General features: G+C 42.5%; 1 protein-coding gene across 4 annotated transcripts in view; it reads left to right on the top strand.

Annotated features, from left to right (window-relative positions):
• The first annotated feature begins 1694 nt into the window (after positions 1–1694).
• REPS2 (RALBP1 associated Eps domain containing 2) overlaps positions 1695–25087 on the top strand; it is a 241568-nt gene continuing 218175 nt past the window's right edge. For all 4 annotated transcript variants that reach the window (XM_081223252.1, XM_081223250.1, XM_081223251.1 and 1 more), the window contains exon 1: positions 1695–2055. In XM_081223252.1, the coding sequence (XP_081079378.1) occupies positions 1822–2055 (234 nt within the window). In that variant the 5' untranslated portion in view covers positions 1695–1821. The remainder of the gene's footprint in view (positions 2056–25087) is intronic.

Here is a 25087-nt window from a genome sequence, read left to right as displayed (position 1 = left end):
ATGGATTGATAGGCACAGCTGTGAGACCTCCTACCCATCTCTGCAGTGCTTAATAAGTATCTGTCAAATTTATTAAACTGACTTGAGTAACAAAGATCAGCTCGGAATCTAGTATTCAGCTGGGCAAATCACACCATCTTTGCATCCATTTTCTCATCTGCAAAACGGAGATTAAAATGGGAAACCAGCCTACCTCAGAGAGGTACTATGAGGCTTAAATAGACATCGTAGTATGAACTATATGTATGTTAGGGACTGTTATATCTCACATTTCTTTTTGCAGGAGTCACAGGGAAAAGTGGGGTTTGGCGTTTATCACGGGGAATGGGTCCCTTTCTCACCTTTGTTAGAATGGTGGGCCATTCTCAGGGAAGTCTGACCACAAAGGGAAAGGTAGGGAAAGAATAAACATGATCTCTTGGCTTCCAGTTTTCCTGAGAAGGTTTTACAGTTGTGGAAAATACAATGGTGGTGGGATTGTGAAGTGGAAATTCCCCAACTAAGTTAGTCTTTGCTGCTCCTTAACTTACCTATTCTTTTGGTACTCTTCTCTCCAAACCTACCGCTGTCTTAATTCTCTCCTGGCAGGTCTGAAGCAAAAAATGGTATAAGGAAATCTTAGTGATTTTGGGGATCCTCTTTCTCTATTTCATTTTTTTTCAGATTCCAAATGGGAAATATTACTCTGGCTATCATTTATGAATTGACATAATTTTTCTTTTTTCTTCTTATGTATCTCTCTTCACTTTTCCCCTTCCCCCCATCCTTACCTTCCTTTTTCTTTTCCTCTCTTCCTGTCCTTGGTCCTTATTTTAGTTGATCAAAATACCAAAGTATATTTGTTATCATCAGTGCTATTTCCTGAGATGGTTTTTGTTTTGTGTTTAATTAAAATAACACTATTTGAGGTGAAAGATATATCTCTATGTCTCTATCTATCTAGTGTTTAGTGTTTAACCCTGGACTGATTTTTTTCGCTTGGGTTAGTGTTTCCCAGCCAGGCTTAATGCATATATACACGTGCAATTCTTCCCAGGGCCCTTTTCACTCCTATTACTCTAGTATTTAACACTAACCGATGTTATTCCTTTTTAAGGCTCAACTCCAGGTTTGAACCTTGCCTGAGAAAGTGACCTAACCCCGTCGCCACCTAGAACACTATAGGAGTCAATGGGACCCTGGTTCGTATGGAGATCTCTGCCCTCCAGCTTTTCAGGACATAAGGGGTACTGTCATGGAAAAAGCGAAGCCTAATTTCCCATGCCTCTTCCCTTTCTGGGAAGGGCAGGGCGTGTCGTGGGCACTACACTTGCTCCAGCGTCCTGGGGGGAAAACACCACAGCCTTTCCCGCCCCATGAAAAGCGCCATTCTCCAGGTGGGTCTAGATGTTCCCCTTCCCGGCCAGGGAGAAGGGCCAAAGATGCCCCTCTCGCGCAGGGTGGGCGCGGAACAGCGCCGGCTCCTGCCCTCTAGACTCTGCAGCGCGGGCTGAGCAAGTGACCGTCCGTGAGGCGGGCGGCCGGCGGAGTTACTCACCTGGCCCGGCGCGCACGGGGCGGGGCGGGGCGGGGCGGGGCCGGGGTGCGATCCTAGGCCGTGATTGGGTCGCGCCGCGCCTGTCTCCATGTGCCGCGCGGCGGAGGCACAACATTCAAGTCCGGAGGCGGGGCCGGCGCGCGCCGGGAGGAAGCGGCCGCGCGGCAGCTGTGGGGCGTCGGGGCGGCGGCGGCCAAGGCCGAGGCTGAAGCGGCGGAGGCTGTGGTGAAGGCGGCGGCGCCTCAACCGGGGACGGTGCTCCGCTGGGCCCCCTTTCAGGCTCCATGGAGGCGGCAGCAAGCGGGGGCTGCGGCTCTGGACCGCCGCTGCTGCTGAGCGAGGGCGAGCAGCAGTGCTACTCTGAGCTCTTCGCGCGCTGCGCCGGCGCCGCAGGCGGGGGCCCCGGGTCCGGGCCCCCTGAGGCCGCCAGGGCCGCCCCCGGCGCGGCCACCGCAGCCTCGGGCCCCGTGGCCGACCTGTTCCGGGCGTCGCAGCTGTCGGCCGAGACGCTGCACCAGGTAGGTCCCCGCGCCCCTGCCCCTGTGGGTCTATGGGGACCATTTCTACAGGGACAAGGGGGCGGGGTGGGGCGACAGGGCTGCCGACAGGCACCCGGAGGCCTTGGCCAGGTTGCGGAGAGGGGCTTCGCAGCCGGGAATGGCGGCGACGCCCTTGTCCCCCAGGGGACACCAGCCTCCTCCGCAGCTCAGCAGTGCTGGGTGCGCTCCTCATCTTCCTCCCCTGAGACTGACGGACACTCCCTCCCCTCCCCGGCCGTTTCTGGGGCTCTGCAGCCGCCCAGACCCAAAGTTTGCCTTGTTCTGGAAGTGGTGTTTGTTTTGGCTAATGTCTGGTTTAACCTCTGCTCGAGGCTCCTGCCCTTCCCTCTCCTGGGTGGGTGGGCGCTTGCAGGATTGGAACTTGAAGGGTGTGTGTTTGTCTGTAGGGCCGGGGGCCCACCACTGAATGTTGTCTGCTTTATATACTACTTGTAATATATACGTATCTACTATATATATTTGCCCACTAACATATTTCTGCATATTAGCATTAAACTGGAAAACCTAACGACAAATTGCAGAACAGGGACACAGGGCTGCAAGAGGATGTCTGTCAAGGCAGAGACAAGCTCCCTATTTAGGGCTAGAGGTGGACCCCAGACGTCCACCGTGGGGGACAGTTGTAGTTTCCCATCTTATCATTATTTGGACTTGAAATAGAATTGCAAAGTAATTGTGTCATAGCTACATCCTTTTGGCTGCTCCATACCTGAAAAAGGAGGAGGCGGATGATGCGCAGTAGATGCTGTTTCTGTTTTGTGCTTTCCTTTTTTTTTTTTTTTTTAGAATTAATGACTATTAAAAAATTATTTTTGGCTGCGTTGGGTCTTCGTTGCTGCATGCGGGCTTTCTCTAGTTGCTGTGAGCGGGGGGCTATTCGTTGCAGAGCATCGGCTCTAGGCACTCGGGCTTCAGTAATTGTGGAGCATGGGCTTAGTTGTGGCTCACGGGCTCTAGAGCGCAGGCTCAGTAGTTGTGGCGCATGGGCTTAGTTGCTCCGCGGCATGTGGGATCTTCCCGGACCAGGGCTCGAACCTGTGTCCCCTGCATTGGCAGGCGGATTCTTTTTTTTTTTTTTTTTTTTTTTTTGTGGTACGCGGGCCTCTCATTGTTGTGGCCTCTCCCGTTGCGGAGCGCAGGCTCCGGACGCGCAGGCTCAGCGGCCATGGCTCACGGGCCTAGCCGCTCCGCGGCATGTGGGATCTTCTCGGACCGGGGCACGAACCCGTGTCCTCTGTATCGGCAGGTGGACTCTCAACCCCTGCGCCACCAGGGAATCCCCTGGTGATTCTTTTTTTTTTCCCCCCTGGTGATTCTTAATATCAGGCCCCAAATGTGAAATGAACCTTTTCTTAAAAGCTGGAGTCAGTATGAACGTTAACATCAGTTGTATATTTCAAGTGGGGAGTGGTATTTTAAAATCCAGTTCCAAAGGAGTATTGAGGGTTTTATGGTTTACTTATAATATCATTGTGTGTGTAGACTTTTTTTTTTAATCACTTAAGACTGCATTTTATACTTCTGGGGCATCCATACACTCTGTTTGTGAGCATAACTTTAGCCACCCTGTAATCTCTCACTTTTCAGAATTCAAGATTTCTGAAAATATAATTAGTATTCACAGACCTTAACATGGCTGTTTGTCCCTTAAGAAGTCCTTGCTATGGAGACAGTTCAGCCTCTAATGTTGAGCAGTTAAGCTAGACCAGGTAAAGGAAAAGTCAATATTTTAAAACACAAACCATAGCTATTACACGAGGCCCTCAGAATACTCCCAAGCATAATAAATTTATTAAATGCTGTTGCTATTTCTCAACTGAAAGAGGAGTAAGTGACTGAGGCCATACAGCAAGTAAGTGACAACTGGGCACCTGTTAAGGCTTATTTTGTTGTCAGTAATATATGGAGTGTGATAAGAGATGGTGGGCATATTAAATATGAACTATGTTGGTTGACTTCTCGTAAGGACTTGGGGAGGGGGCTTTCCTGGTGTTAGAACTCATGCTCCCTTGAGGTGTTTAAGATTTAAAAAGAACTCAAGGCGCAGTGCCATTGTATGGATGAGATTATATTCTTGATGTCTAGTCGAAACCTGCTTGCAAAAGATGCTGGCAAAAGGGGACATCCCTAGTATATTGCTTGTAGTAAATCTCTCAGAGCTTTAAAGCTCCCTTATGCAGCCCAGCAAAACAAAATATATTCTTCCCCATTAACTTAACACAATGTAGTAAACCAATATTCTTCGTACAGGTGAACATGAACATTAAACGCATCCTGGACAGAGAAATGTAATCAGAAGAGATTCAAACAAAGCTGGCAGCCACCTAATTTTTACTGACCATTTTGGTGGTGTGTGGTGTGTGGTGTGGTGTGTGTGGGTGTGTGTACTCCCAGTACACATGTGCACTCCATTTATCCTGATTTGCACTACCCCATGAGTGTTTTAGCCTTTCTTTAAACAGATGTAGATGTTTTTAGCCTTTCTCTGTTAAACAGGAACCTGTAAATTTAATTAAGTGACCCAACAGGTAAAACTGCCCAAGTCATGGAGGCATTAACTAGCCCTGGTAGTTTCTATGGTAACAGATTTTTTTTCTTTTTAATAAGCATACAGTTAAGATTACCATAATGTTCCAGGAAGGTTGAAAATCTTACCTGAAGCAAATGTTCTATAAAGATACTTTACTTTGTCTCCTCCTTGGAATAAAAATAAACCACTATACCTGTTACTTTGCTATGGAAGTGAGTTATCTTAGGGATTTTGTTTTCAGTTGAAATACATATATATATATATTTTAATAGACTTTATCTTTTCAGAGCAGTTTTAGGTTCACAGCAAAGTTGAGGGGAAGGTACACAGAGTTCCCATATACACCCTGCCCCACACATGCCCAGCCTCCCCCATTATCAACACCCCACCAGAGGGGTACATTTTTTACAGTTGATGAACCTGCATTGGTATATCTTAATCCCCCAGAGTCCATAGTTTACATTATGGTTCATTCTTGGTGATGTACATTCTTTGGTTTTGGACAAATGTATAATGACATGTATCCACCATTGTAGTATCATACAGAGTAGTTTCACTGCCCTAAAAATCCTCTGTGCCCTACTTATTCATCCCTTGTTCTTACTCCCAAACCCTGGCAACTACTGATCTTTTTTACTGTTTGCAGAGTTTTGCCTTTTTCCAAAATGTATAGTTGGAATCACACAGTATGTAATCTTTTCAGATTGGCTTCTTTCATTTAGTAACATGCACTTAAGATTCCTCCATGTCTTTTCATAGCTTGATGGCTTATTTCTTGTTAGTGCTGAATAATATTCCATTGTCTGGATGTACCACAATTTATCCATTCACATACTGGAGGACATTTTGGTAGCTTTCAAGTTTTGGCATTTATGGATACAGTTGCTGTAAGAATCTGTGTGCATTTAAGTTTTCAACCCCTTTGGGTAGATACCAGTAAGTGTGATTGTTGGATCATATGGTAGGAGTGAGTTTAGTTTTGTAAGAAACTGCCAAACTGTGTTCCAGAGTGGCTGTACCATTTGCAATCCCCCCAGGAATGAATGAGAGGCCCTCTTGCTCTATATCCTCATCAACATGTGGTGTTGTCAGTGTTCTAGATTTTCACCATTCTCCTAGGTATATAGTGGTATCTCGTTGATGTAATTTGTAATTCCCTAGAGACATATGATATTTAGGATGTTTCCATATGCTTATTTTCTGTCTTGGATTATATTTTAGTGCATCATAATAGCTTATTTTGAAAGGCCTTTTGGTCTCTTTATAGAGAGGTGTTGATGTATTTTATTTTATTATTTTTTAATAAATTTTATTTATTTATTATTAATTAATTAATTTATGGCCGTGTTGGGTCTTCGTTGCTGCGCGTGGGCTTTCTGTAGTTGCGGCGAAGGGGGGCCACTCTTCGTTGTGGTGTGTGGGCTTTTCATCGTGCTGTCTTCTCCTGTTGCGGAGCATGGGCTCTAGGTGCACGGGCTCCACTAGTTGTGGCTCACGGGCTTAGTTGCTCCGCGGCATGTGGGATCTTCCCAGACCAGGGCTCGAACCTGTGTCCCCTCCATTGGCAGGCGGATTCCCAACCACTGTGCCACCAGGGAAGTCGTGATTTATTTTAAAACAGGATTTTAGTACTAGGTAGAAAAATGTTAGAGTAAAACACTTAAATTAGAAAAAGTAAATATGGATGTCTGAGAAACAAGTAAATAGTTTTTGTTTAATACTTCAAGACAAAGAGCTATAAATGTTAGAGTGATTGGTTTCCCAGGTTGTGAAGTATTTCATTGGTATTGAAAGGCCAGCAGTTTACTAGAATGCATAGACTTGGGTTGGATGTGTATTTGAGGTATTTGAGTTTCTTTTGTGCATCAGGCACTGTTCTAGATGCTGAGGTTACAGCTGTGAATCAAACACAAATCCCTGTCCTCATAGAGCTTACATTCCAAAGCACATGTTTTATTTATTTATTTATTTCTTGCTTGCTTGCCACGGGGCTTGTGGGATCTTAGTTCCCTGACCAGGGATCGAACCTGGGCCCTTGGCAGTGAAAGCGCTGAGTCCTAACCACTGGACCGCCAAGGAAGTCCCGCAGTGCAAATGTTCTTATTTTTTAGGGTTTGAGTAAGAAAATATAACAGCTAGAACAAAAGTATCTACCTTAAACTGGCAAGTTTTCTGCTTGATGTAATGAATTAACAAACTATATAGACTCCTTTATAATATCTGTCTTTCAGGATGGTGTCTTAGTCTTTGAGAATGCTGTGCATATTTCAAGTAGTCATTATAATTAGTTTTCATTTTTATATGGTTAACTGTTTTCAGATAATATTTTTTATTGAGATATAATTGACATATGATGTATTAGTTTCAGGTATATAACATAATGATTCGTTATTTGTATGTGTTGTGAAATGATCATCACAGTAAGTCTAGCTGATATCCATCAGCAAACATAGTTAACAAAAATTTCTTTCTTGTGATGAGAACTTTTATGATTTACTTTCAACATCTTTCAAATACATAATACAGTCTTACCAATTTTAGTCACCATGCTGTACATGACATCCCCAGGTCTTACTTATTTTATAACTGGAAGTTTTTTTTTTTTAGTATTTATTTATTTTGGCTGTGCCAGGTCTTAGTTTCGGCATGCAGGATCTTCACTGCAGCATGCAGGATCCTTTGTTGCAGCATGCGGCATCTTCACCTGTGGCATGTGGACTTCTTATTTGGGGCATGCATGTGGGATCTAGTTCTCCGACCAGGGCCCCCTGCATTGGGAGGGTGGAGTCTTACCCACTGGACCACCAGGGAAGTCACATAACTGGAAGTTTGTGCCTTTTGACCACCTTCACCCATTTCACTCACCCTCACCTCTGGCAACTACCAATCTGTTCTCTGTATCTATGAGTTCCAGTTTTTTGTTGGTTTGTTTGTTTTTAGATTCCACATAAAAGTGAGATCGTACATACATTGTTTGTCTTTTGCTGACTTGACAGTTAATTCTTAGACTTTAAGGGAAATAGTTATGAAACACTGTTGATTTCGTATTATCAGGGGAAATCATGGAATGGGAAAAAAGTCAGTAAGTAATGTCTGATTGTTTGAGTGGCTTTGATTGAGGAAAAGAAGTAAAACAAAGCTACGAGAAGTAGAGGATATTTTAAAAATTCCTGCGCACGGACTCACCTTTGGGAAGAAGTCATATTTAAGGGTTTTCTTGTAATTCTTTGAAGCAACTGTTTAATCGTTAAAAACAACTGTAGGCAAAAGACAAAATTCTTGTGAACTTTTTCCAGTTGTTGGATTATTAGCCAGAACTATTTTTTTAATGCAAATGAAACAGTTTTCTGTTTTTACATCTTTATATCATATCCCTTTGTAGCATATGCTTTAGGGAGATAGAGGCCAGCATGCTAAAACGGTAATTTGGAATATGTGCTGTTTGAGATAAAGAGTGTTCTTTTTTTGTAAAAGAGAATGAATGCCAGCAGATAAAGGAAGTTCCAGAGCCATACCATTGTCTGGTTAAAAGGAGGACATTTGCATAATAGTACCTTGTTAACTCTTACAAAAAAAATTTCAGGTGTGTAAAACTAGAGGACTACCCAACAATAACTGTGTACCCACTACTCAGCATAAGAAGTAAAACAGCCCAGTTAGTGTGAAAGTTTCCTGTGACCCCTTCTCTGGTCCCATTCCCCTTCCTGCTCACCCCAGAGGTTACTACTGTCCTGAATTTGGTGTGCATGATTTGAAAAGTTTTTGTACTTTTATTATAGCTATATGTGTGTGTGTATATATAGTGTGTACATACATGTATATATATACACATGTGTCACTAAAATGATAAATTGTTTTGTATGGCTTTTCAACTCAGAAGGAGGAGTGTAGTACTCTGTAACCTTCCACAACTTGCTTTTCCTCTCATTGTTTTGTTTTTGAGGTTCGCCCTTGTTGACACAGGTAGCTGTAGTTCATTTATGTTTCTTTTTTTTTTTTTTTTTTTTTTTTTTTTTTTTTTCTGTACGTGGGCCTCTCACTGTTGTGGCCTCTCCCGTTGCGGAGCACAGGCTCCAGACGCGCAGGCTCAACGGCCATGGCTCACGGGCCCAACCGCTCCGCGGCACGTGGGATCCTCCCAGACCGGGGCACGAACCCGTGTCCCCTGCATCGGCAGGCGGACTCTCAACCACTGCGCCACCAGGGAAGCCCCATTTATGTTTCTTTTAAAAAAAAATCTTCATTACCTACTCTTACAATGCCTCATTATTTATTTATTTATTAATAAATTTATTTTAATTTTTATTTTTTTTGGCTGCGTTGGGTCTTCGTTGCTGTGCGCGGGCATCTCGTTGCGCTGGCTTCTCTTTGTTGCGGAGCACGGGCTCTAGGCACACACAGGCTTCAATAGTTGCAGCACGTGGGCTTCAGTAGTTGTGGCTCGCAGGTTCTAGAGCGCAGGGATCTTCCCAGATCAGGGCTTGAACCCGTGTCCCCTGCATTGGCAGGTAGATTCTTAACCACTGCGCCACCAGGGAAGTCCCAATGACTCATTATTTTATGGTGCTGTAGAGACCTTTATGCTTATGGAAAGTAGGTGGCATTTTTTTTTATATATAGAATGTTACATGACTAGGGAACTGTTCTAAACATGTACAGACATTCAGAATGCCTTCATAGATAGAGAAAGCACACTGGTATTCTTGATAGTATTACAGGACAGTTAATTGATTAGGCTTTCATAGCCTTGCTTTTTTCTAATTTTTTTAAAAATGGAAACAAGCAAACAGATAGACTAATACATTAAACTCCTCTGCACCTGCCACCCCTGCTCAACAACCATCAATACCCCGTCAATTCCATTCCATCTGCATTCCTACCTTGTTCCTTGCCCCCTCTTTTATCCTGAAGCAAGTCTCAGACATCATATGATTCCATAGGGTTTATCTTTAAGGAGGGAACCTGGGGGTGGTCAGAGGGGATGGGAACATGCATGGGTTTAATACCTGTGGCCTATGGTTAAATGGCAAGAGTGAATGATGGTTTCATATCATTGAGCCGTTGCCAGTCTTTAAGGTAATGATGTTTGAGTACTGATTTAAAATAAATCAGCTGGGGAAACCAATAGGGAGATTGAAAAACAAAGTGAAGACTAGAAATACAAGATGGATTTGAACATTGTCCTAGTTTCCCACACATAACTGGTGAATGCTCTACTTTAAGTGTATAGAAAATTGGTTTTGAGGAAATCTAGAGGTTGTTTTTTTAAAGGCTGTGCCACATGGCTTACAAGATCTTAGTTCCCGATTGGGGACTCTGACACCCACCCCCTTCCCCGGCAGTGGAAGCATGGAGTCCTAACCACTGGACCGCCAGGGAATTCCCTTGAGTTGTTTTGCTAATTATTGGTAACTTTTAAAAGAGGGTTTGGTTCCTTTCCAGGTTTTTTCAAACTTTCTGTTTGTTTCCTATAGGCAAAGTGTCTAGTATTTTGTATTTATATTATTCTTTTCTTCAGTACACGTCTATTAGTGGGCAACTGTCTTAGTCCATTCTGGCTGCTATAACAACATACTACAGACTGGGTGGCTTATAGCCAACAGACAATTATTTCTGACAGTTTTTGAGGCTGGAAGTCCAAGACTAAGGTGCCAGCGTGGTTGCCTTCTGGTGAGGGTTCCCTTCTTGGTTCATAGCCCGTGACTTCTCACTGTGTCCTCACATGGTGGGAAAGGCTAGGGATCTCTCTGGAGCCTCTTTTATAAGGCACTAATCCCATTCATGAGGGCTCCACCCTCATGGCCTAAGCGCTTCCCAAAGGCCCCACTTTCTAATACTATCACACTGAGCATTAGGATTTCAACATAGGAATTTTGGGAGGACATACATATTCAGACCATAGCAGCAACCAACCAACCTGGGTTGCTCAGAACTGAGTTGTTTCTTAGGGCATGGGACTTTCCATTTTCAAACCAAGATAGGCCTAGGCAAACTTGGATGGTAGGTCACCCCGTCTTTTGGTTACTGCACTAGTTATTTATTGCTCTGAAATGAATTTCCAGAAATGTAAATTGCAGCTTAATACAACACATATTTGTTACTAATTGTTTCTATGGCTTAACTGGGTCTTCAGCTCAGAGTTTCACAAAGCTGAAATCAAGGCATTGGCCAGGTGGCATTCCTTTTTGCATCTGGGGACCTCTTCTAAGCTCACATGGTTGTTGGTAGAATTCAGTGCCTTGTGATTTTAGGACTGGAGCCCTCAGCTCCTAGAGGCCACCTGCAGTTCCCTGCCACATGGCCCTCTCCATAGGCAGTTCACAACATGACTGTTTGCTTAAGGCCAGCAGGAGATTCACTTTCTCCAGTCGCCTTAGATGAGCGACATCCCATCACCTTGCCATATATTCTATTGGTTCAAAGCAAGTCACAGGTTCTGCCTGCACTCGAGGGGAGAGGATTATAAAAAAAGCACAGATACCAGGAAGTGAGAATTTTTGGAAGGGGGGTCACCTTAGCATCTTTCTACCACACTTGCCTTCCAGAGTTTTCTGAAGCAGAAAATTATTCTGGTTAGCTTTGGGGGGTCAGAATAGATAAGTTTTTGCTCAGCCACTCACGTCAAATTTCTTTATCTTTAAAAAAACATTTTCATGCATAATTCATTTTCTTATGCCAAGTAGGACTGGCAAATATCTTCTTAGGCATTATTTTCAATTTTATTCTTTAAACAATTTGTTTTTCCTCTTAACTAGTAGGAGGCGGGAAAAAATGTGGAAAAGCACATGTGAATGCTGTGCATGCTCACTCCTGCACAGAATAAAGCAGGCCTTTTTAACCTGGGTCCAGCTCTCAGGGGTCTTTGAATTTAGATGCGGGGAAAAAAATACAGCTTTCTTTTTACTGACCCCTAACTGATATTGAGCATTTCCTTCTATTATGCATTGTAGGCAACAAACCACCGTAGCATTAGCAATTCCTGTGACTTGATCACTTATAGAAATAGAACTTTTAAAATGATATTATAATTGTTGCAGGTATTTCAGTGATAATTTACAGTGGTTTAGACCAGCGGTCCCCAACCTTTTTGGCACCAGGGACTGGTTTTTTTGTCTTTTTGTTTTTTGTTTTTTGCAGTACACGGGCCTCTCACTGTTGTGGCCTCTCCCGTTGCGGAGCACAGGCTCCGGACGTGCAGGCTCAGCGGCCATGGGTCACGGGCCCAGCCTCTCTGTGGCATGTGGGATCTTCCCAGACCGGGGCACAAACCCGTGTCCCCTGCATCGGTAGGCGGACTCTCAACCACTGCGCCACCAGGGAAGCCCCAGGGACTGGTTTTGTGGAAGACAATTTTTCCGGGGGTGGGGGGGGATGACTCAGGCAGAAATGCAAGTGACGGGGAGCAGCAGATGAAGCTTCACTTGCTTGCAGGCCACTCAACGTGCTGTGTGGCCTGGTTCCTAATAGGAACCCGGGGGTTGGGGACCCCTGCTGTAGACACTGGCTAATCTTATCATTGTGTTAATAAACACATGTATTTCCACCACAAACTTGTTTTTTTAAATATTTGATAGCTGTAGTTCAGTATATTTTGTTTACAATCCTGTGTATTTTATTTTTGGTCGCGCCGCTCAGCTTGCAGCATCTTAGTTCCCCAACCAGGGATCGAACTTGGACCCTGTCAGTGAGAGTGCCGAGTCCTAACCACTGGACTGCCAGGCAATTCCCAATAATCCTGTATATTTAAAAAAAAGTTTTTGTTGGAGTATAGTTGCTTTACAATATTGTGTTAGTTTCTACTGTACAGCAAAGTGAATCAGCTCTACGTATACATATATCCCTTCTTTTTTGGATTTCCTTCCCATTTAGATCACCACAGAGCACTGAGTAGAGTTCCCTGTGCTATACAGTAATCCTGTGTATTTTAAGTGTTTACTTTTATGCATTTAAATTTATTCTGAGAAGAGGTCCATGCAGGCTGCCCAAGGGGGGTCCAAAGCACAAAAGTGGTTAAGAAGCCCTACTTGGAAGAGTTGTGAGGTGTCTAGAAATTCCAGTTCTACGTAGCTAATTGTTTCCAAAGTCAGGATGGTAGCAGCAGTGTTGGCAAGTCTGGGTCAGGAATGAGATTCCATAAGGCTCTTGTTCCCCCCTCCTCCCCTGTCTGTCCTGTAAGGGGGAAGGAAGCCCAGAGTGAATGGATGCTCAGCTGCTTCCTCCAGGACCTCACCCTCAAGTCCCTGCTGCAGTTCCAGCTCTGAACCCTCTCTGCTGTTGACCTTTCTGTCTGGCCCTCTCAATCTCAATTCACTCCAGAGAGCCCCTCTGGAGCACGCGCCAGCTGGCTATTGGGCCTGTTTTATTTACCACTATTATCTCTACTTCAGAGGCTGGCTAGAACATGGACTTATAGGAAAAAGTGATTTTTGCAGACTGGAGAAACTCAGCTATCCTCATAATTTCATTCAGGACCAGGAGAGGCTATTAATATTAGGCTAGTAGTAAACGTTTGCTTTGACTTAATTCATTTGTAACACTTTGCCCTCGGTTTACAGAAAAATATTTTTGTTCAGCCTCCTGGGGGTAATTAAGTGTTTCACCTGTGTTAATTTACTGACTAATTGAAGTAAATCCCATAAATGCCAGCAATTAAGAATTGTTTGTTTTTTTCAAAGCAGGCTTTCTTAAATGCATAATGTTTGCCCCTGATGCCTTCAAAAGAACATATTTAATACAGTGATCTCTTTGTTTCTCCCCTAGTTCAGGGTCAGCTTGTGAAAAACAGATGATTATACATGAATAGCTTTTTACCCCAGGAGATGTTTGATGTGCTTGCCTTTTGAGTTTGTTTTTTCTTTAGGCTCTCTTTTAAAATTATTTAAAAATGTTTTAACTCCTGTCCTTTGCATATGCTCTGGTGGTTTTATGGTCTTATTACTGAGAGATGGCAATGGAAGTGAAGCAGTGAAATTAGCACGTGGATGTTTAGCTTCTTTTAACTTATTCTTTGTTCTAGATCAGGGTTTCTCCACCTCAGCACTATTGACACTTTGGGCCAGATCATTCTTTACAGTGAAGCTGCCCTGTGCATTGTAGGATGTCTAGCAGCATCCCTGGGCTCTACTCACTAGATGCTAGTATCTGTCCCTTCCCCAGTTGTTACAACCAAAATGTTTCCAGGGACTTCCCTGGTGGTCCAGTGGCTAAGACTCCACGCTCCCGATGCAGGGGGCCTGGGTTCGATCCCTGGTCAGGGAACCAGATCCCACATGCTACGGGTAAGAGCCCGCATGCCACAGCAAGAACAACAAAAGGATCCCGCATGCCGCAATGAAGATCCCATGTGCGCAATTAAGACCCGGCACAGCCAAATAAATAAGTAAATAAATATTAAAAAATAAAAATAAAAAAAGAGAAGCAACCTTTAAAAAATAAACCACAAAAATGTTTTCAGACATTGCCAAATGTCCCTGGGGCAAAATCTACTCTGGTTGTAGATATATGGTGTCTACATATATACAATCATGGTAGCAGCTACCATTTATTAACTGATTACCATGTACTTGGACTTGTCCTATAACTTGTAGAGTGCTCATGTCATTTAACTCTCACAACCAAGCCACGAGGTTAGGTATTATCATCCTCAGTTCGAAGAAAACAAAACAGAGGCGCAGAGGTTCAGTAACTTGCCCACAGTCACGTAGATAAGTGACTTCTGGTAGTCCTTTGAAGAATTATCTGGGTTGGAATTCAGTCTTTGTTTTTATTTTTAAATTAAAAAAAGTTTTAAAAATTCATTTTATTGAAATATAGTTAATTTACAGTGTCTTGTTATGGAATTCAGTCTTTGTGAAAGAGGCAAACTAAAAAAGAAAGGGGGGTTTCCTGATGACCTCTCAGTGGAGAGGCTGTTGCTTCCATGGCAGTTCTGCGTAAGTGTGGGAGTTCTCGCTTGAAGCGGTGATCCTGTGGGCACGTGTCTGAGTAGGGTTTGGACCATTTCTGAGGTGCTTCTGTGGTAGGGTGAAGCAGAACATGGGACAGTCTCGGGGCCAGGCCGATTCAACTTTGAGGCCAAGGAAGCCATCAGCAGTTGGGGTTCTCAGGGTCCCTCAGGCGTGGCGTGCCCAGAGGTTGACTGAGAGCGGGAGCGCGGAGGCATGGAGTGCAGCGGTGGCTGGCGGCCTCGGCCTCCCTGGTTCTGAGGGGCCAGGGGCGGGAATGTTGCTGTCAGGGCTGCGAAGGGTGCTTCGCCTGCAGGAACAGTGGTCTGGAAGGGCACGGTCATTGGCAGCCCCGTGGCCAGTAGGGGGTGGGGTGGGAGCTGAGGGACAAGTGACCGGCTCTGTCCCCTGCTGGCTGCCGTGCTGGAGGCCGGAGGCGTGGGAGCCTGCATGTGGAAGCTCACGGAGGCTGGCCTCCTGCGCAGAGTGTGGGCCGAGGGGCTGGAGGGGCTCTGGGGGACGGATGGAGAAAGAGCCAGCTCAGGGTGCCAGCTGGGCTGGGACCCAGAGCCCTGGATCCTCGGGAGAAGGGGGCACAGCCGGTGTGGGGAGAGTGGGAGTCCGCTTGCGATGGGCCGGCCTGCTGCCCTGCCCTCCAGGAGGGCTGAGAGGGCTTCTTCTCACTTCTCCCGGGAGGCCTTGAGGCTATGGGGGTGTGTGCGAGTGGGTGCTTTTCGATCAGAGTGGGGCAGGCATTTCCACCGGTTGCAGTGTTTGTTCTTGTTCAGGGTGCCGGGAAACATGCAGCCATGGAGCCTCTGGGAGCTTCTGTGAGGACTGGCTGCACATGGTGGGAACGGCACCCTAGGACTGGAGATGAGTTAGTTCAGGGGAGTGGAAGGTGTATTATAATATTTAGGGATATTAGTTTCGTGTTAGTTATTAGCCTCGTGTTAGTTTGGCTTTTTTCTTTCCCTGAAGGATAGGATTCCTGTAGGGATTCTTCCTCATCCCAAAATAGCTGTGTGTGTGTGTGTGTGTGTGTGTGCGTGCGTGTGTCTGTGTGCACGTGCGCGTGGACTCAGGATTTCTCTGTACATTGCTCAAACTCACCAAGGCCCTGTTGAGCAAACCAAGGCTGTTAAAAAACGTAGAATCCTCCTCATATACTGCAAAGTAAACTCAAATGCAAACAAATAGCTTGGTTTTTTTTTTTTTGCATTCTTCATGGGCTAGCATATCTTCTGGAAAACTTGTTGCCATGGCAATGGGATATTATCTATCTCAGTAGTGTACTACATAAAAATAGCCCTTTGTGTCGAGGGTGATGTTGGTGACAGGTGGTTGGGTGAATGTTTAGCAGGGTGCTTTGTCAGCATTCCATTGTTTAAGGTTGTGAAATAGAAATGAGTATTGATTTGTTCTTCTCTCTCAAAATGCAGTTTAACCTGTAAAGGGCAGGTAGTGGTGCTCTGTATTGTGAATTATGTCTTTCTTTGCATGTCAGGTAAATATGATTGAAGCCACCTCTCATGGTGATAAGGAAATGGCTTCTCTATTCTTTCTGTTGATGCTACAGGGTGTGCAACACAGGATTGAGTGGGGGGCAAGTAGTATAATTCTCTCATTCTTCAACAAATGGTTCTTCCTAAGTGCCTTGTCCTTATAAATCCAAATGTAGCACGTGGTCAGGTGGACTAGATGAGTTCTGAGCTGTTGATCAAATACTCATTTCTTGCAGGTTCTTAAATGGAACAGATTCTTGATGAAAGTCAGTTTCCTCTGCTGGTTTTAGCATTGGTCTCATGTGTAGCCAAGGATGGACTCTTGACCCTAATCTTGAATTTTACTTTAAAAAAATCCTTTGGGCAATTTCTTAGTGGTAACTCTCAAACATTTGTCATCCTCTCACCTTCCTTCTAGAAATTTGTCTTATATGTAAATAACAGCTTCCTAGTGCTGAAATAAAGTTTACTCTAGTTTTGAGAATTTTAGACTCTCGAGAAATACCATGGCTTGGTGTTTTAGCCTTGAAAGTTATTGCTTTAATTCTGATATGCATTGTACTACTACAGAAACGGAATCATTACCTTTGTATTTTCTCTTGGAGTCAGTATGAATATGTTTTTGCTGATGATATCAGAAATAGTTGGTGAATGGCTTGCTGGGTACCCACTACTATTCTTAGAACGTTTTTTGTGTATTAACTCACTTAATTCTCATAAACATTCTGAAAGGTTTTTGTCACTATTTTCCAGATGTGGAATACTTATTAGTATGCCTTTTGGTTTCTGGTGAGTAAGTACTGTGCTATGTAAGACTTGATTGCTCCTTCTTGCTTACCAGTGTGTTGAAGTGTTTCTGATACTGAAAGCATTCTTCTGCCAGGGGATGGCCAAACACAGCCCATGGGCCAAATCCATCCTGTTGCGTATATTTTTTTGTATGGCTTATGAGCTAAGAAGGGTTTGTAAATTTTTAAAGAGTTGGGAAAAAATAAAAATAATGTTTCATGACACATGCAAATTGCATGAAATTCAAATTTCAGTTTCTGTAAGCAAAGTTTCCTTGGCACACAGCCACACTCAGATGTTTATGTATTGTCCGTGGCCTATACGCACTAGAATGGAGGGCTGAGTAGTTGTAACAGTGACTATATAGCCCATAGGACCTAGAGTATTTACCGAAGAAGTTTGCCAACCCCTACTGTTTATTCTTCTACATCTAAAATGGGAGATTGTATTGAATAATAAAAGCAGATGGGATTTATGTACAGGTTCTCTTTTGGTGTGTATTATACTTTCCTCTCTTCCACTTGTTACTGTTTTTACTAGCTTAGTTTCCTGTGCTATGGCATATCTCAAATATATTCGATTTCAGCTCTCTTTATATACCCATATTAGTTTTTATCATAACAGATATTCATAACCCTTCCCAAATCAGGGAGCGTAATGAATTTTATCATTTTACTAGTTAATATGTTTCCTTCGTTAGGTCAGTAATTGTAATTCCCCCAGCTCTATTTATTTCTAACTATATTGCTTTCTACTTTTGGGCTATCAGCCAACATAAACATTTGATACTTTAGTAATCCTGACTAAACCACCTGTGCTGATTGTGCTATTTCAATTTAGTAAATCCTCTGTATGATAAAGATTGTATCCTCTGTACGATAAAGATTGTATCCTCTGTATGATAAAGATTGTATCTTCTACATTCATCCTTTTGGATTTAACATACTCAACATAATCAACTTTGGAACATTCGTGCAATTATTTTAAAGCAATATGTTTTCTCCTTTTTCTCTTGTTTCCCCAATTTTTAAATAACAGCTTTATTGAGATATAATTCACATACCATACAACTTACCCATTTAAAGTATACAATTCAGTTTTTAGAATATTCACTGTCTAGTTCCAGAATATTTTTTGTTGTTGTTGAAGTATAGTTGCTTTGCAATGGTGTGTTTCAGGTGTACAGCAGAGTGATTCAGTTATACGTATATTTATATACTTTTTCAAATTTTTTCCATTATAGACTATTAGAAGATACTGAATATAGTTCCCTGTGCTATACAGTAAATCCTTGTTATTTATCTATTTTATTTTATCTTTTATTTTTTGGCCGTGTCAGGCAGGTTGTGGGATCTTAGTTCCCCAACCAGAGATTAAACCTGGGCCCTTGGCAGCGAGAGCGTGGAGTCCTAACCACTGGACTGCCAGGGAATTCCCTATCTATTTTATATATAGTAGTGTGTATCTTTTAACTCCAAACTCCTAATTTATCCCTCCCTATCCCCTTTCCCCTTTGGTAACCATATGTTTGTTTTCTATGTCTGTGAATCTGTTTCTGTTTTGTAAATAAGTTCATTTGTATTATTTTTTAGATTCCACATATGTGATATCATAAATAAGTTCATTTATATTATTTTTTTAGATTCCACATATAAGTGATGTCATATGATATTTGTCTTTCTCTGACTGACTTATTTCACTTAGTATGATAATCTCTAGGTCCATCCATATTGCTGCAAATGGCATTATTTCATTCTTTTTTATGGTTGAGTAATATTCCACTGTATATATATACCACATCTTCTTTATCTATTCCTCTTTCTTTTTTTTTTTAAAGTTTTGTTTATTCCATTTCATTTGGTGGGAGGCTCTGTACCTCTGGATCTATACCTCATCTTACCTAGGAGTCAGTGTTTTGTTATTTATTTATTTAGGCTGTGCTGGGTCTTAGTTGTGGCACGCAGACTTCTTCGTTGTGGCATGCGAACTCTTAGTCGCGGCATGCATGTGGGATCTAGTTCCCTGACCAGGGATTGAACCTGGGCCCCCTGCACTGGTAGTGTGGAGTCTTACCCTACTGGACCACCAGGGAAGTCCTCTATTCCTCTTTTGATGGACATCTAGGTTGCTTTCATGTATTGGCTATTGTAAATAGTGCTGCTATGAACATTGGGGTGCATGTATCTTTTTGAATTAGAGTTTTCATCTTTTCTGTATATATGCCCAGGACTGGGATTGCTGGATCTTATGGTAACTCTATTTTTCGTTTTTTAAGGAACCTCCATACTGTTTTCCATAGTGGCTGTACCAGTTTTTACATTACCACCAACAGTGTGGGAGGGTTCCCTTTTCTCCACACCCTGCTTCCAGGATGTTTTCACCATCCCAAAAAGAAACCCTGTACCCACTAACAGTCACCCCCAATCCCAATATATCTAGGCCACCAGTGTTTTCAATGTTCGTCTGTGTTGTAGCATGTACCAGTACTTTTTATGGCCTGGTGATATTCTATTGTATGGACATACCACATTTTATTTATGCATTCATCAGTTGATGGACATTTGGGTTATTTCTCCTGTTTGGCTATTACGAATAATGCTGCTATGAACATTTTGGTACAAGTTTTTGTGTGGATGTATGTTTTCATTTCTCTTGGTTAATTACCTAGGAGTGGAATTGCTGGGTCACACAGTAACTCCATGTTCAGTCTTTTGAGAAACTGCCAGACTCTTTCCCAAAGTGCTGTACCATTTTACATTCCCACCAGCAATATACAGGGATTTCAATTTCTCTACATCCTTGCCAACATTTGTTATTGTCTGCCTTTTTGATTATAGCCATCCTAGTGGATGAGAAATGGGATTTCATTGTGGTTTTTTTTTTTTTTTTTTAAGTTTATTTATTTATTTTTTTAATTAGTTTCTGCTTTATAACAAAGTGAATCAGTCATACATATACATCTGTTCCCACATCCCTTCCCTCATGCATCTCCCTCCCTCCCACCCTCCCCATCCCACCCCTCCAGGTGGTCACAAAGCACCGAGCTGATCTCCCTGTGCTCTGCGGCTGCTTCCCACTATCTATCTACCTTACATTTGGTAGTGTATATATGTCCATGCCTCTCTTTCGCTTTGTCACAGCTTACCCTTCCCCCTCCCCATATCCTCAAGTCCATTCTCAAGTAGGTCTGTGTCTTTATTCATTGTGGTTTTAATTTGCATTCTACTGACGACTAATGATGTTGATGATACCAGGTGCTTATTGGCCATTTGTATATTTTCTTTAGAGAAATGTCTATTTAAGCCCTTTGCCCGTTTTTATTTATTTTTATTTTTATTTTTTTTTCAAACCACCATTGTTTTGTTTGTTTGTTTATTTATTTATGGCTATATGGGGTCTCCATTGCTGCGCACGGGCTTTCTCTAGTTGTGATGAGCGGGGGCTATTCCTCCTTGCGAAGTGCCGGTTCTCATTGCGGCGGCTTCTTGTTGCAGAGAACAGGCTCTAGGCGCATGGGCTTCAGTGGTTGTGGCACGCAGGCTCAGTGGCTCGTGGGCTCTATAGCACAGGCTCAGTAATTGGGGCTCACGGGCTTAGTTGCTCCGCGGCATGTGGGGTCTTCCCAGATCAGGGCTTGAACCTATGTCCCCCTGCAATGGCAGGCGGATTCTTAACCACTGCACCACCAGGGAAGTCCTCGGTTTTTAAGTTAGGTCATTTGTCTTTATAAAGAACTCTTACAACTCAGTATTTTATATATTCTAGATACAAGTCTCCTGTCAGATAAGTGACTTGCTAAACATTTCTCCCATTCTGTGGTTTGTCTTTTTACTTTCTTGATGGTATCCTTTGAAGCATAAAATTTAAAAATTTTGATGAGGTTATTTACTTTTTGCTTTTGTTACTTCTGTGTTTGGTATCTTATTTAAGAAACCATTGCCTAATCCAAGATCATAAAGATTTTACCCCTATGTTTTCTTTTAAGAGTTTTATAGTTTTAGCTCTTTTACTTAGATCTTTGATCCCTTTTGAGTTAATTTTTGTATGTGGTGTGAGGTAGGGGTTCAACTCCCATTCTTTTGGCTCTCCAGTTGTCCTAGTATCATTTGTTGCAAAGTTGTCCTAGCATCATTCTTTTCCCACGGAATGGTTTTGGAACCCTTGTCCAAAATCAATTGACCATAAGTATAAGGGTTTATGTTTGGACTGTCCATTCTATTCCATTGATCTGTATTTCTGTCATTATACCAGTACCACACTTTATTGATTTGTTTTATTTATTTATTTATTTATTTATTAATTATTATTATTATTATTATTATTATTTTTTTTTGCGGTATGCGGGCCTCTCACTGTTGTGGCCTCTCCCGTTGTGGAGCACAGACTCCGGACGCGCAGGCTCAGCAGCCATGGCTCACGGGTCTAGCTGCTCCGCGGCATGTGGAATCTTCCCGGACCGGGGCACGAACCTGTGTCCCCTGCATCGGCAGGCGGACTCTCAACCACTGAACCACCAGGGAAGCCCTGTTTTATTTATTTTTGAGGCACATGTTCCCCTTTCCCCCACCACTTAAACTTAGGACATTTCACAATTGGTGGTATCTTAAATTGCATCAAAACTTGCATACTGTGTGTTAGTGGCTTGGGAAAGGATATTAGAGTCTAGATTGGAGCACTGTTAACTCTTAGGAACTGAATGGGTAGGAGATGGGGATGGGGATAGTGAGAAAGGTGGTAAATTGGATGCTCCCTCAGTGTTTAGCAGCAAACTGAAAGCAAGAGTCAAAAATAGTCTAGCTTTGGACTTCCCTGGTGATGCAGTGGTTAAGAACCCACCTGCCAGTTCAGGGGACACGGGTTCAAGCCCTGGTCCGGGAAGATCCCACATGCTGCGGGGCAACTAAGCCCGTGCGCCCCAACTACTGAGCCTGCGCTCTAGAGCCCGTGTGCCACAACTACTGAGCCCGTGCACCACAACTACTGAGCCCGCGTGCCACAACTACTGAAGCCTGCGCACCTAGAGCCTGTGCTCCGCAGCAAGAGAAGCCACCTCAATGAGAAGCCTGCGCACCACAACGAAGGGTAGCCCCTGCTCACCACAACTAGAGAAAGCCTGCGCACAGCAACGAACACCCAAAGCAGCCAAAAATAAATAAACAAACAAATAAATAAATTTATTAAAAAAATAGTCTAGCTTTACATAATTTCAAAGCCGAGTACTAATGGTTCCAGTTTCTTTTTGTGGATTCTTTTAAGAAATACTGCATCACTGAATGCTGTTGATGGCACAGAGGACAACACTGTGGAAAATAGGGACATTGACCACTCTTAGTCAAAGAGATTGACAAAAGTCCTATTCTGAATGTGAGGAAGTTTTAGGGAAACCTTGAACAATTAATTTTGCTTATTTTCCTTTTTGTGAATGTATGAGTAATAAATGAAAAATCTAAGTCTAAAATAACTCATTTAGTAAGTCTAAGATAAATGCTAAGTGGTAAAGTATTGTATCATATCTTATTTGGCTGCGTTTTATTAGTGCTACCTGAAATATTGGTGTCTTAGGTTTGAAATACTGTTATATTCCTGCTTCTAGCTGTATTTACCACCTCAGAGGGAGTTGGGTCCTTTCCCAGAGTCAGTTCTATGAAATGACCTTTTTGTTTTCCGCTTCCTGCAGTCACTATATGTCCATCTGTTTTCTAGCCACTATGATTTTATTCTTCTTTCCCTTTCTCTTGGGCTTGTAGGTTTAAGCCTTTTTTTTTCTTTTAAAAAAAGTCTCGTATTATTATTCTAGTGGAGTTTTAAGTGAGAGTGGAAGTTAACATGTATGTTCAATCCAGTAGGAATATTCATTCAATCACCCAAGAGATGAGCTTACGGAAAATGACTTTTAGAAAAGTTGCAAAAAAATAGTACAGAGTTCCCTCTATTCCTCCCCCTGCTCCTTTAATGTTAACATCTTATATTTTATAGTACAATTATCAAGAGTAGGAAATTAACATTGCTACAGTATTATTAACCAAACTACAGACCTTAATTCAAATTTCATCAGTTTTTCCACTGGTGGTCTATTTCTATTCCAGGATACTATCGAGGATCCCATGTTGAATTTAATTGTTATTTCTCCTTAAGTCTCATCTAGTCTGTAACAGTTTCTTAATATTGTCTTTCATGACACTTTTGAAGAGTACTGATCAGTTATTTTGTAGAATGTCCCTCAGTCTTTTTGAATAAGATTGTACATTTCTGGCAAGGTTACTAGAAAAACGCTGATGCATCATTTTCATCCTTTCCATGATGAAGCATTGTATCATGGATTTCCTAATGTTAATGTGCCTTTTTTTTTTTTTTTTTTTTTTGGCTGTATGTGGGCCTCTCACTGTTGTGGCCTCTCCCCTTGTGGAGCACAGGCTCCGGACGCCAGGCTCAGCGGCCATGGCTCACGGGCCCAGCCGCTCCACAGCATGTGGGATCTTCCCGAACCGGGGCACGAACCCGTGTCCCCTGCATCGGCAGGCGGACTCTCAACCACTGCGCCACCAGGGAAGCCCTAATGTGCCTTATTACATGGTGACATTTAACAAGATCCCTTGTTTAAATTGGCGTCTTCACCAATTTAGGGGAATATGTTTCCCCTTATACTTAAAGCATCTTGCGGGAGGTGTTTTGAGGCTGTGCACATATCCGTTATCTCCTCAGACTTTTGCCCATTAATTTTTACCATTTATTGGTTGATCTATATCCATTAATTTCATATCATTTTCTAGAGTATTTGTGATAAACATTTGATTAAGTGAAAGTAGATCTGTGCCCTATAAGAAGGAAAGATCAGTTACAGAAAAGGCTATCATCTTGGTTAGTGTAACGCTAGCATCTGTGCACCCCAACTTTCAGGAGCTTAACACAACAGAAGCTTTCCTTCCTGGTGTCGCCATTTCTGGTTGTGGAGGTGGTTTTCTGCCATGCAGTGGCAAGGACCCCAGGCTAGACTTTTTATTTTGAAGTAATTTCAAATTGACCGTAAAGATGTAAAAATAGTACCTAGAAATCTTGTACACTCTTTACCTAGATTTACTTAACATTTGCCACATGTGCCTTATTTTTTTCTCTCACGCCATATATGTATTTTATATCCATCCGTTCATCCATCCATCCATTTATCTATCATCTATCTATTCTAAACCATTTGCGATTAGGTTGTATACATCATACTTTTATGCCTTAATAGTTTAAACTCATATATTTATCTATTTGTTTAGTTCTAGCATACACATAAAGAAGTTTCATAATGGCTAACTCACATTCCTGTGAGAAACACGTTCACTAACTAGATTATAGCAGGACAGTTCTTTTTTTTTAGCCTTACTGTGAGTATCTAGTCAAGATATTGTTTTCAACAGTTTTCCACTGAAGTATTAAATTCAAAAACTGTATACAAGGACATAAGTTATTCAAATTTAGGAAATTTAACTTTTTTAAGATTTTTTTTGATGTGGACCATTTTTTTTAAAGTCTTTATTGAATTTGTTACAATACTGCTTCTGTTTTATGTTTTGGTTTTTTGGCCACGAGGCATGTGGGATCTTAGCTGCCCGACCAGGGATCGAACCTGCACCCCCTGCATTGGAAGGCGAAGTCTTAACCACTGGACCACCAGGGAAGTCCCAGGAAATTTAATATTGATACAGTACTTTTGTCTCAAGCCTATATTCCAGTTTCATCACTTGTCCCCAAAATGTTATTTGTAGGCATCTTTCTGTTTTTTCCTGATACAGGATCCAACCCAGGATCACAAATTGAATTTATTCGTCATGGCTTTTTAGTCTCCTTTATCTGGAATAGTTCCTGTAAGCTTTTCTTTGTGACATTGACATTCTGAGCAGTGACATTTCATGACTCTGTCTTGTAGAATGTAGCACATTTGGGTTTGGCTGGTGGCTTCTCTTGTTTAGATGAAGATTGTGCATTTTTGTCTGGATACTGTACCAGTGACATGCCCTTCTCAGGTAATGAATGCATTGGGGACACATGATGTCTCATTGCCCTTCATCGGTGATTTAAATTTTAATCATTGTTTAAAGTATTGTCTAAGCCTGAATTGTTTTTAGGTATGAAGTATCTGAGTGATCAGAGTACTGTGAAGCCTCTCACAACAGTGTTTAGACTGAAAAATAATGATTGAAAAGTCTTTCAGGATCATTCAGATTGACATATACCTA

This window comes from Mesoplodon bidens (assembly GCF_964165515.1).
Source record: "Mesoplodon bidens genome assembly, chromosome: X".
Classification (NCBI taxonomy): domain Eukaryota; kingdom Metazoa; phylum Chordata; class Mammalia; order Artiodactyla; family Ziphiidae; genus Mesoplodon; species Mesoplodon bidens.
The sequence above is the reverse complement of the archived record's forward strand: the minus strand, read 5'-3'. Positions and strand labels throughout refer to the sequence as shown.